This window comes from Carassius auratus, unplaced genomic scaffold, assembly GCF_003368295.1.
Source record: "Carassius auratus strain Wakin unplaced genomic scaffold, ASM336829v1 scaf_tig00037076, whole genome shotgun sequence".
Taxonomy (NCBI): domain Eukaryota; kingdom Metazoa; phylum Chordata; class Actinopteri; order Cypriniformes; family Cyprinidae; genus Carassius; species Carassius auratus.
Genome location: NW_020526355.1, coordinates 101395 through 115267, shown reverse-complemented (window position 1 = coordinate 115267; position 13873 = coordinate 101395). Strand labels below are relative to the sequence as shown.

The 13873-nt window shown below is 32.7% G+C and overlaps 1 protein-coding gene across 1 annotated transcript; it reads left to right on the top strand.

Moving 5' to 3' along the window:
* Positions 1-459: 459 nt before the first annotated feature.
* On the top strand, positions 460-13873 carry LOC113082886 (WD repeat-containing protein 91-like). The gene is given in 17 exon segments (XM_026254294.1): positions 460-552; positions 811-976; positions 1783-1962; positions 3149-3356; positions 3460-3542; positions 4548-4654; positions 5192-5357; positions 6171-6326; positions 8587-8765; positions 8872-9022; positions 9899-9993; positions 10109-10268; positions 10666-10686; positions 10688-10775; positions 11863-11975; positions 12057-12254; positions 13300-13873. Coding segments are annotated over 16 exon segments (2193 nt in total). The 5' UTR covers positions 460-552; positions 811-853; the 3' UTR covers positions 13465-13873.

Below are 13873 nucleotides of genomic sequence, written 5' to 3'. Positions count from 1 at the left end.
TCACTAACACTAGCCTTGTGTTTGATTATTCAACCGTGACAGTAAAATGAGCAGCATGAAAATCAGCCGTATAACATCAGCTTTCTATGCGGCTCAAACACCTCAGGTGCTTCTGCTGAATACGTTATTGTTCAGCTTTGCTCTTTCATCATGGAGCCCATTGCTGTCTAGGAGAAACCATTAAGATCATAACAGAGGCCCTATAGGATTTTATGTCTTATGCATGCATGCATTAGTTATTAAGAGTTTTATATAAGTGTCTAAGTAAGGTTATTTTAATAAAGTATTTCAGTACTCTGAGAATAATCTATGAAGACAGAGATTTATTGTATTTCATGAGTTTATTAGCGTTATTAAATTACTTTATTGAGGGTTTTTGCTGTATAGCACGCACGGCGCGCGCCCTCTGGCGGGTGTGAACGGCGGCGCGCCCGGACGGCGGCGCGCCCGTCAGCTGACGTCATCCGCACAAGTCGGTCACATGTCGCTTGCAATCACATGACGACTAGAAGCTGAAAACAGGAAGAGTCGCACCAAACATTTATTAATCAGGTAAAAGCTTCGTTTGTTTTAATCACTGTGTTTATATCCAAAATATTTTCATTGCATTTATTTATTTATACGCGACTATATGGTTTGTAACGATGTAGTAAACACATCGTGTCATACCCGAGCTCATCTTTGCTGATAACACTATCACTTTGCATATCAACTCATTTATTGCTATTACTCGGCAAAATAATCATGCATGTAAAATGCGGTTTTTATATTGCATGTATTATGCGCATTGTGTATGTTCTGTGTTGCCAGATGTGCATTGTTTAGGTGTGCGCGCATCAGGAGACGTGTGAAGATGGCCTCTGCGGTGGAGAGGACGGATGATCTGGTCCGAGATTATCTGCTCTATCGCGGGTTCACCAGCACACTGAAGCACCTGGACTCAGAGATCAAATCAGACAAAGAGAAAGGCTTCAGAGTGAGTTCATGTGTGCAGATGCATGCATTCATCTGATCTGATCTGCAGAAGCTTTGTGTGCAGGACTGAAGAGCAACAGGACATAATAAACACACATATATACGGTTTAGTAGATAAGTGCATTGAAGTATGAGTATGCATGATCATGCAAACGTCAAATGCACGTTACTGCTCTCTTAAAGGAATAAGTCACCCCAAATTTTTAAATGCACTCACCTTCAAGACATCTAAGATTAAGGATGAGTTTGTTTCTTTGCCAGATTTGGAGAAATGTAGCATTGCGTCGCTTGGTTGCTCTGCAGTGAATGGGTGCCGTCAGAATGAGACATGATAAAAACATGACAATAATCCACAGCACTCCAGTTCATCAGTAAACATCCGGAGAAGACAAAAGCAGAAACAAATATAGCATTAAGACGTTTTTAACTCAAACACCTAGAGTCTATAATCCAGAATAACGCTTCCTCCAGTGAAAAAGTGTTCTGGTCTGAATCAGGAGAGAAATCTGCACAGATCAAGCAGCGTTTAAACAGATCTAAACTAATATGAGAGGCAACAAGAGATGCACTTTTTCACTGAATGAAGCATTATTATGGATTATGGAGTCATATTTTGGTCAAAAGCAACGGTTTGAAAGTAAAAACATCTTAATGCTGGATTTGTTTTAGCGTTTGTCTTCTCCAGATGTTAACTGATGGACTGGAGTGCTGTAGATTATTGTGATGTTTTATCAGCTGTTTGGACTCTCATTCTGACGGCACCCATTCACATCCATTGCTGGATTGTTGACTGGTGTTTTATGTCAGGTTGATAAGATCATCGATCAGCTCCAGCAGCTGATCCAGAGTTATGATCTGACCGGTCTGAAGGAGTACTGGGCGTATCTGGACCGCAGGCTCTTCTCCAGACTGGAGGACGTCTACAGACCCACCGTCAACAAACTGAGGACCAGTCTGTACCGCTTCTACGTCATTCACACCATTCAGGTGCTCCAGCTCATATTTCACACACAGATCAACAGAGAAAAACAAGAAAACCTATTTTGCATTTTAAATAATTAAGCCTATTTTTGGTCAAATAGTATTGTTGTGCCATTTTCATGACATTACACAGATTTCGCTTCTCGTTTTGTTAATGTTATGCAATAAAGCACTACATTATTTCCGTGTAGTTCTATATTTAATCTATGAAATAATGATCTATAATACAAAATATAATTGAATATAATTTACTAAATTTAACTAATATCTAAAAATAAATTATAATTAAAAAAACACAATAATAAATAATAAAATTATTTTATTTCAGTGTAGTTGAAAATATAATCTATGCTGATAATTAAGTTAATAATTAGCTAAAATATTTCAAGGTGATACTAAATTTAATTAATGACAATAATGAATTTATACCGAGCTATAATTACATATATATATATATATATATATATATATATATATATATATATATATATATATATATATATATAAATCATTGAAAATATCATTAATATATTATTCACTAATACATAATAAATAATATATTAAGTATAAGTATTATTCATCCAATTATAAATCATAATAAAAGTAACATTAAATATTAATAATAAAATGTTTTTCATTTATATAAAGATATTTAATATAAAAAAATTGATGAATAACAGCTTAATAAAAAACTATATTATTTCCAAGTACTAATTTTATTCTAATGCGAAAATGCATCATTAATAATATTAATAAACATAATATTTGAAAAGATATGTTTAACATAAAATAATAATAAATATTTATACAAAATTCTAAATAATAGTCGTCAATATGTGCTTATATTTTCTCATATAAACAATAAATTAAAAAAGAAAAACGAATGATAAAAAAAATAATTATGCAATAAAAAAAGCTGTATTATTTCCAGGTAGTACTAAATTGTTGCTAATAACAAATTTATACTGGTCAATAAATACAAATATTATTTATGACTATAATAGGTAACATAAATAGCATTAAATAACATATGTATTAACTATGAAATAATAATAGTAGTAGTTTTAAATGATAATGTCGAATAACAACAATAATAATAAATGAAAGTGTCCTGTGTCAGTCTCTTCTGCTCAGTATAGTTTCTCAGTGGAAGACTGATGTCTTATATATCTCTATATCTCGTGTGTCTCAGACGAAGACTCCGGAGAAGACGCAGGAGTTTTTCCAGAAGCAGGCTCTGGAGCTGCAGACTCAGCCGGAGTGGCGTGATTGGTTCGCTCTGCCCTTCATCCCAGCGCCGGAGCAGAATCCCTCCTTCTCTCCGTATTTCTCCCGGCAGTGGGCCGACACGTTCCTGGTGTCTCTGCACAACTTCCTGAGCGTCCTCTTCCAGTGCATGCATATCCAAACACCTCAGCTCTTTCAATAGCATTAGTGTGACCCCGATGCCTAGAAATGACACTCATGAACAGATTGTAGATGTGCATTCCTTAACATCTTCACCCCAGCCTGTGCTCTTGAGCTTCGACAATGAAGTACAGAGAATCAAAACTGTGCAGGAGGAGAACGAGGAGCTCAGGCAGATGGTGAGGTCTTCACTGTTCAGTAGTTTAGAGAGATAGAAGTCCAGATGACTAGAGTGAAAGGCAAATATATAACGAGTGCAATCTGGCACTTAAACGATGCTGAGAATGAATTTATACTGTTCAATAATTCGAAATATTATTAATAATTAATATAATATTCAGTAATATATAAAATAACTCTAATAAATCAATCCAAATAATATAGTTTTAATACTAAATGCTAAATAATTAAATGGTTATATAATTATTATTAATAATAAAAGTGCTGTTAATAAATAGATAAATGATAATAAAAATTATACTGACGATTTGTACTGAATTTATACAAATGTACAGTTAAAAATACCATTAATATATTAATAAATATAGTATTTAGTAAATGTATACATCATATAATGCAATAATAACAATGAAATAAGCAATAATAAATTAAATAATAATAATACAAATAATAACACTGTAAAAAATATATTAATTTAAGGCAGTCCTACATAATTTATGCTAATGATATAATTCATATATGTGTTATTTTCTTAATAATTAAATGCATTTTATTTGTATTGTGCCTTTTTTACACTCAAGACACTAGAAGTATTACATAATTTTTGCTGATAATGAATTCAAAGTGATTAATAATTGAAATTGTTAAAATATGCATTAATTAATTAATTTGTTATATATAAATCTATATTAAAAATAGTCATTTGTAAATATTTTTTTAATAATTTTATAAATATATAAATTTTGGTTATTAATTTAAAAAACTAATCATATATATATATATATATATATATATATATAAGCATATATTATTATATAAAATAAAATAATAATACTATATTATTTCAAGGTCATACTAAATAAATAAAAAATATTTCAGTAAAACATAATGTAAAATATGATTGTTCAGCTCACTGCTTGGTTAGATGATGCACTCCCAATGGAAACAGGGTAGTATTTGGTAGAGATGCATTTGTGCGTAATAAATATCTCCATTGCTTCCAGTTATTTGCTCTTCAAGTAGAATGGCGACAGAAGAAAGACGAGGACATGGTCCATCACAAGCTACCACCTTACGTCCAGCACATGGACCGACTGGGCGACACTGAGCTGTGAGGAGACTTTAGGACCTCAATCATCCGCTTTTAACCACTTCACACAATACAGCTATATTAACTTATTATAATGAGACTGACCGAGTTTGATTAGTGAATAAACGTTCACTTGAAATGTCACTTGATTTGACGTGTTTGTGATCTTTTCTCTGCATTCACTGCGATTCAGATCATCTCGGGATCAGTGCATTTGATTTGAGGAAATCATGTGACAGTATGAGTCAAATATGAAATCAAAGCTTCATTGTATAGATTTGAAACAATGTATTTGCACAATAAACATCTAAATGAGATGTAAAGGTAATTTCTGCAAGCTCTTTGTGAAAATTAAATCACATTTTATACAATCAGACTGCAGCGATTCTTGACAAAAAGCCTCTTTGTGTGATTTACTGGAGAATCAAGGCAATGAAACCAGGAACAGGGTAAACAGAGGAGGGGAAGTGAGCGGGAGATCAGCTAGTGTGTGTGTGTGTGTGTGTGTGCGTGTGTGTTTTCAGAAACGTGAGCGATGTTTCGTCTGTTTTCTCTTAGAGATCTCGTGTTCAGTCAGAGGAACGTCAACATGACCACGCCAACCAGAAACTTCTTCTCCACCTTCCTCCCTCAGACCCGACGGGCCCCTGGGAAAACGGCCCCGGGGCCACAATCCTCGCCCACACAGGCCTCGCTGGGCCGGAAGGACCCCACTGCCACGCAGGTAAAGCACAATCTGTATTTTAGAAGCATTGTTGGTTTGGTATTTTCTGTTTTCATTTTAACATATATATATATTTTTTTAAAGAAATGTTGACTTGGGCAATTATAAAGGGTTATTAAAAGCATTATAATTATTCATAATGTGTGTTGCAATACATCATATTGTGCCGTAAATAATTATAACCAAATTTAAAATGCGTATTGTAGCAATGAATTGATAAGTGTTATATTATTAATTGTGGTTACAATTATTCATCCATGTTTAGATGAAGGACACCACTCCTAAAATGTAAAAAGCATATATAAAGATGTAAATAGAACTAATTTATACTGTGAAAAAATATATGTTATACAAATATTATTTAGGAAATATTTAGTTTCACTTAATTAAACTTCATTAATGTATTGTAGTGTTAGATGTACTGTAATTTTTATTTACTATAATCTAATTTTAAAGTTTATTTATTTTAATTTTATTTTATGTATTTTATTTTCATTATTATGAAAATCATTTAAATATTGTTAATTTTTACTGTTAATGATAACTGTATTATTTCTTTTTTTAAACTAATTATTTTTTTGTTAAGTTACATTATTAAGCTCTGTGCAGTTTTTTTTATTATGTATTTTAATAAAATTTTAATACTTTTTTTTTATTGTAATTTTTTTATGTTAATTATTTAGCTTTGCATTACTTTTTTTGTCTGTTTGTTTTAGTTTTTTCTTGTAACTATTCCAGAGAGCCCAGCACTTCGTTGCAGTATGTTTTTCTGCTAATCTGATGGTTTTTCTGTCTGTGTTTTTTTTTCACAAGCCTGTGAAAGCAAAAGATCTGCCTTCTGCTAAAGACTTGAAGATGCCCTCTGTTTCCACTGCGACGGTGGATTTGGCCACAGGTCATTCCCTAAAGAGACGACAGCATGACCACGAGAAAGAGAGAAAAGAGCTGCTCTCCAAACTCCCACAACAGGTCTGAGAAAACATCCACCAGAGCCAAACAAAGGCCCTTCTGTCTTTCTGTCTTCAGTGTCTGACACTGGCACAACAGTAGCCACACACTATTTCAGTGCTTTTGGTTTGAGAAGAACATTTCTTGTTCATTTTCTCCATAAGGATGTTAAATGTTCTGATCCATAACTCAAACTAACCAGCCTTCGGATGAATCATGATTGTAACTTTGATCTAAAACAATAAAATCTATTTGAATCTCAATAAAATAACAAAGAACAAAGATACAAGATGATATTTTATGAGGAAATGCACTACTAATCTCACAAAGAAATCAAATTTTTAGATTTTTGGATATTTTGCTTTGATAAAAAATTGTTTAAAGACAAGTGAAAAGAAAACATCCGAAATGCACATTTAAGTGTTTAATTTAAAATTGCACTTTATCTATTTGAGCATGTCAATTTAAATTCTAATCCATACTTTTAAAAGTTTTTTCTCCACTTCGGCAGAACCTACATGCATCAAACTTTGCAGTTTTATTCCTCTATATTCTGAAGGTTTTTACTGTGGGGTGTGTTCATATATCATTCACACTGATGAATATCACACTTTATTCCTAAAAAAGTGGCGAAAAAGCATATTTTTAATGGTTGTGAGTTTGTGTCTCTACTTTAGCAGAACTTACATACACCAAAACTTAGAGTTTTATTCCTGTCTATATTCTGAAGGTTTTTACTGTGGGGTTTGTTCATATATCATTCACACTGATGAATATCACACTTTATTCCTAAAAAAGTGGCAAAAAAGCATATTTGTAATGGTTGTGAGTTTGTGTCTCTACTTTAGCAGAACTTACATACACCAAAACTTAGAGTTTTATTCCTGTCTATATTCTGAAGGTTTTTACTGTGGGGTGTGTTCATATATCATTCACACTGATGAATATCACACTTTATTCCTAAAAAAGTGGCGAAAAAGCATATTTTTAATGGTTGTGAGTTTGTGTCTCTACTTTAGCAGAACTTACATACACCAAAACTTAGAGTTTTATTCCTGTCTATATTCTGAAGGTTTTTACTGTGGGGTTTGTTCATATATCATTCACACTGATGAATATCACACTTTATTCCTAAAAAAGTGGCAAAAAAGCATATTTGTAATGGTTGTGAGTTTGTGTCTCTACTTTAGCAGAACTTACATACACCAAAACTTAGAGTTTTATTCCTGTCTATATTCTGAAGGTTTTTACTGTGTGGTTTGTTAATATATCATTCACACTGATGAATATCACACTTTATTCCTAAAAATGTGGCGAAAAAGCATATTTTTAATCATTGTGAGTTTGTTTCTCTACTTCAGCAGAACTTACATACACCAAAAGTTAGAGTTTTATTCCTCTCTATATTCTGAAGGTTTTTACTGAGGGTTTTTTTTGATATATCAATCAAACTGATTAATATGACATTTTAATTCATAAAAACATGGCGAAAAAAACATATTTTTAATGGTTGTGAGTTTGTTTCTCTACTTCAGCTAAACTTACATACACCAAAAGTTAGAGTTTTATTCCTCTCTATATTCTGAAGGTTTTTACTGAGGGGTTTGTTCATATATTATTCATTTGATAATTTTTTTTTTTTTTTTTTTACATTTTATCCCTAAAAACATGGCAAAATGTGTTTTTTTTTAATGTCTGTTGACAAAACTTTCTGATTTATGGAGTGATAAAAATAGATATCCAAAAACCCCTATGTAAAAATCTTTAACTCTTGTCAACAAAATTAAACAAGAATATTAAGCCTAGGTTTGTCCGATGTTCAGATTAATTTCCTGGAAAATAACATGCTATACATTGGGTTGAAATATACTTTTATCTTTAATCATTTTTTTAAAGATATAAAAAAAACCTAATTAAGTCCTTTAAATAATATTAACAGATAGAACATTTGATCTTAATAATGCATCAGTAGATGTTGAATTTAACATTAAGTTTAAGAAATGCTTTAGAGGTATTTTTATTTGTTAGTAATCTAATGGCAACAAACGGACTTTAACTTATTGTAAAGTATTTCCAAAAATATATATTTATAGATTATAACACAATATTAAGATATATACAAATATAAAAGAGGTTTGAGAATGAAGGTTGAACTTTGTTTCTTTTGTAGTGCATCATGGGAGTGCGAGGTCACTGCTGTTATCTCAGGTTGGATATTAAACATGCCAAAAACATCATGCCGGGTCTGTCTAGAACGTTATCGTGTTTCTGATCTCCACAGAGCATGGAGAAGAAAACTGATTCTGATCCAGATTCTCAAACCGAAGCTCTTCCTGATCAAACAGAATCCACCAATCAGACGCGAGTCTGTGAAGTGGGCGGAGCTGCAGTGGAGCAGCCCTTCATTAAACTCAGTCAGGATGAGTACGGAGAGCATCACTCATCCATCATGCACTGCAGGTGAGTGTAGATAACCAACATCGAATATAGCTGTTCATGCAGCAGAAACAATTTTTGAACTATGTCAGTCCTTTTTGGTTTTTTAGTCTCATGTTTGTGTTTTCAGGGTGGACTGCTCGGGCAGGAGAGTGGCCAGTCTGGATGTGGATGGTGTGGTGAAGGTTTGGGCTTTCAATCCCATCATGCAAACCAAAGCCACTATCATGTCCAAGTCCCCTCTGCTCTCTCTAGAATGGGCAGCCAAACCCGACAGACTGGTAATTACGTTTTTTTGGTGAACAAACACTGGTAAATAGATTTAGCTATTTTAGATTTTAGCTTTTAAGGAGTGCAAATAAGCATATTAAATATATTTAAGCTGTAAATGTTTCTATTAAAAACAATTACACTCTACCAAAATGTTTGGGTTTGATGAGATTTTTGAAAAGTTTCTTCTGCAATAATGTTGTGAAATATTAGTACATTTTAAAATAATGGATGTTTTATTTGTTTTATCTGTTTATTTTATTATAATTGATGTAATATTAGAGTTTTTGTTAACAATATGAATTAGATTTTATTTTTTTTTACATTTTGTTTAAATTTTTGTTGGTGTTTAGTCATTTATTATTTTTTATTATTATTTTGTTTATCTACCTTTATGTTTTTTAGTTCTTCAGGTTAAAATAAAACAAAAACCAAGTGATGAAAATGTGTGTTTCTTTTTTTAGTTGTACTGTAATAACCCTGATTTGAATATATTTTTAAATGTAATTTATTTCTGTGATGCTCCGCTGTATTTTCAGCATATTCCTCCAGTCTTCAGTGTCACATGATCTTCAGAAATCAGAATAATATGCTTCTCAAGAAACATTTCTGATTATTATCAATGTTGAAAACTGTTTTTGTGGAAAGCATGATGCATTTTATTTTTCAGGATTCTTTGATGAATAGAAAGTTCAAAAGGACAGCATTTATATGAAATATTATTTTTTATTTGTAACATTATAGATATCTTTACTGGCACTTGTGCAATTTAATGCATCCTTGCTGAATTAAATTATTAAAGCATTGTTATTATTTTGAACAGTTCTGGTAAAAACTACTAGTATTTGCTTGGTTTTATTGGTTTATGTGGTGTTTTCCTCCTATAGCTGTTGCTCGGCAGTGGCGTCGGTACAGTAAAACTTTACGACACAGAGGCCAAGAAGAACCTGTACGAGATGACAATAGACGACGTCCATCCACGGTGAGCCCTCACAGATTACCCATAATGCACCAGGATTTTTGTTTTTAAAAGTAGATGACAGTATACAGTAAACATGCAGTAGATTCCTCTTCCACTGAGCTTCCTGTGTGTTTAGGATCCTGTCGCTGGCCTGCAGTCCGAGCGGAACGTCGTTCGTTTGCTCCGCCGCGGCTCAAGCTGCTCATTCTGGTGTTGTGATGGAGGGCGATGCACGAGTTTCGGCTCCCGTATCCGGACAGCTGCTGCTGTGGGACACCAAAACCGTCAAACAGCAGGTACTGGAGCCAAATGACACTAACAAAGAAATGCAATGACTGAAAACTCAATGTATGCAGGTGCGAGTATACAACTTACATGCAACTTGTATGTAATTGTAAATTAGCAATATAGCGATGGCATAGAAGAACCATTCAGTCAAAGAACTTTCACCAACATTGGGCTCTTTTAAAATAAATTTGATATTGTATTGATTAGAATTAGCTTTTGGCTCAACAGATTGGTCTAGCAAAGTGGTCCTCGTTTTCTCCTGTGATGTTTGTTTTATTTGCTTATTTATTTATCAGTCTTTTTCCTCTCAGAGATGTTGGTCTCATTTTTTATTAGCTGTTGGTATTGTACAGCACATTGGTAAACCTTATGTTGTTTTAATGATGATTTTCTTGATGTGTTCAGCTGCAGTTTGCGCTGGAGCCGGGGGCCGGTCGCTATAAACTGTACGGCGTTTAACCACAACGGAAACCTGCTGGTGACCGGAGCCGCAGACGGGATGATACGACTGTTCGGTGAGACGCTTTCTAATTTCAGCTGTTCAGCTCTACAGAAGACAGTAGTGTCATTATTTTTATTTCAGCTCAATTCAGTTAATTGTTAGTGTTCCAAAGTTCCAAATTCTGTTCAGTTCAATAACAGTGTGTCGATGTTCCAAAGTTTTATAAATTGTAAATCAAATTCAAAAACATTCATTTTTAAACTCAGTGTTAATTCAAATCAGTGTAGTGACAATGTTACAAAATTGATAAATTATGAAATTGATCAATTTCAGTTTTTAAAGCAGCTCTACAGTAAACAATATTCACTCTTCTGATCAGTTCAGTTCAATTTTGGTTCATTTCTGTTTATTGTTAATTCGGTTGAGTTCAATAACTGTATCAGTCTTGTAAAATTAATCAATTGTGTTGCAATTTTAAAGCTCAATTTTAGCAGTACAGCAGCTTAACGGATGACAATAATTTAATTATTTAGCTTAATTTAGTTCAGTATTGATTCAGTTCAGTTTAATAACAGAGTTGATATCTAAAGTGCATTAATTATAAAACAAATTCAAAAATAGTCATTATTCAACTTAATTTATTTTAATGTTCAATGCTGATTCAGTTCAGTAATAAATTCATTGCAAAATTAATTATTATGAAATCAATTCCATTTCAGCAATAAAGCAGCTCTTCAGAAGACAATAGAGTGATTTTCCACCTCGGGTTAGTTCAGTTGCAAAATTAATCAACTATGAAACATATTCTATTTCAGCTATTAAGGAGCTCTGTAGAAGACAATAGAGTAATTTTTCAGCACAGTTTAGTTGAACTTTGTTTCAGTTCATTTCCATGTTGATTCAATTCAGTTCAATTACAGTATCCGTGTTTCAAAGTCCATCAGTTATGAAACAAATTAAATTGACAGAAATGTTCGTCAGTTTATTATATAGATATTCGGCTCAGTTCAGTTTAAAATCAGTTATATTTTGTTCTCATCCGATGGTGTCAATGCAGTTCAGTTGATAATATCACTGGATATGAATCCTTTTTTAACTTCATATGTCTCACATTTATTGTGCAATATTGAAGTGTTTGTTTCTGCTGTGTTTCTCTGTAGACATGCAGCGCTATGAGAGTGCATTGAGCTGGAAGGCTCATGATGGTGAAGTGTACAGCGTGGAGTTCAGCTACGACGAGAACACCGTCTTCAGCATCGGAGAGGATGGGAAGGTGATGGGAAATTTGGGATTTTTGTAGGAATATCTAGAGTTAAGTGTAGATTCATCGCTAAACGTCATGTTTTGTTGTCAGTTTGTTCAGTGGAATATCCATCGCTGTGGCGTGAAACAGTCGGAGTACTCGCTGTCCCAGGATGCCGTGGGGCCGTTTGTCCTGTCGGGTTACAGTGGTTATAAACAGGTTCAGGTTCCACGAGGTCGACTCTTCGCTTTCGACTCTGAGGGGCAACATGTGCTCACCTGCTCCAGCAGCGGAGGAGTTATCTACCGGGTAAAAATACATTTACCAACCTCTCACACCTGTCAGACCAGCTTAAACCAGTAGCAAAACAAACTGTTTGCTTCAGCTAAAAATAGAGACCGGAACCCAGACCCATAGAATTAAAAAATTGGCAGCTCCCACTTTAACGGGAAGAAAACGGTGGACAAACCAGGGTTGTTTTAGTATCATTGATATAGTTTGATAGAATAATGAGGTAATTTTTTTGTGTTTTCATATTCAATTTTTAGTCATTTTGTTGGATTATTATCTTTTTTTTTTTTTTTTTGCTTTTTTATTTAGTCTATTTAGCGTTATTTTTGTTTATGTTTTAGTTATCTTAGTACTTTAACTTAAACTAAACAAATTGAAAAATGCTGCCTTTACTTAACTTTTATATTTGATTCAATTGATTCAATAACATTTATTTTTTCTTCTTTAGTTTTATTAATTTTATTAATTTCTTTTTTTAATATGTCTAATTAGTTTTATCAAGTTTATTTCAGTTTTGGTTTCAGTTATTTTAGTACTTCGACAAAAATGAGAAATGCTACTTTAGCAGCTAACTGAAATAAGTTTATTTTTAATTTTATTTCAGCTAACATTTTTTTTATTCCATAGTTTTTTATTCCATAGTCCATTTTTATTATTATTATTATTATTATTATTATTATTATTATTATTATTATTATTATTATTATTATTATTATTATTATTTTAAATATCTAAATTGTTTTTATTAAATTTGGTATCTGTTTTAGTTATTTTAGTATTTCAGCTAAAATAAGAAATGCTGCCTTGGCAACTATAGCTGTAATAAAATATGTTTTCTCTTAATATATATATATATATATATATATATATATATATATATATATATATATATATATATATATATATATATATATATATATTATTATTATTATTATTATTATTTTATTTTATTTTATTTTTTTTTCAGTTAATTTTTATCTTAGTTCATGTATCAGAATGTTTACTCATGGTTTTAGGTTTAATGTTTCTGATTTAACCTCATATCTGCTCTGTTCTTGTCTAGTTGAATAAGGCGGACACTGGTCTGGAAAGCGTCTTGTCTCTCGGGGGTCATAAAGCGCCTGTCGTCACAGTTGATTGGTGCACGGCGATGGACTGCGGCACCTGTCTCACCGCGTCTATGGACGGCAAGATCAAACTCAGCACGCTACTCGCACAGAAACCCTAAGTTCACCAATCAAGTACAGCAGATCTGAAATGAGCCAGTTCTATAGTTTAAATCACATGATGTCTTATGAGCCCTGACTGGTGACCATTAGAATATCAAAACAATGTTAACGATTCAAAGAAAACAAAGTCTGAATTTCCACTGAATGATAAAACGGACCATAAAGTCCCAAAGAGTGATGACGTATTATATTTTTCATAAATCATTTATGTTTCTGTGTGAGTTAGTAATGTCTGAGCACGTGGAGAAATGTTACTTGAGAAAGAACAAATGAACAAATGTTCAGTCAGGTCAGTGAGGAAGGGCATTACCTACACATTAATGTTTCTTTTCTTCTAAGATGATGTTTATTTCTTACTTCTGGAACCATAAAATAGAGCTTAGCCAAGTAATAAACTATTTGAATGAT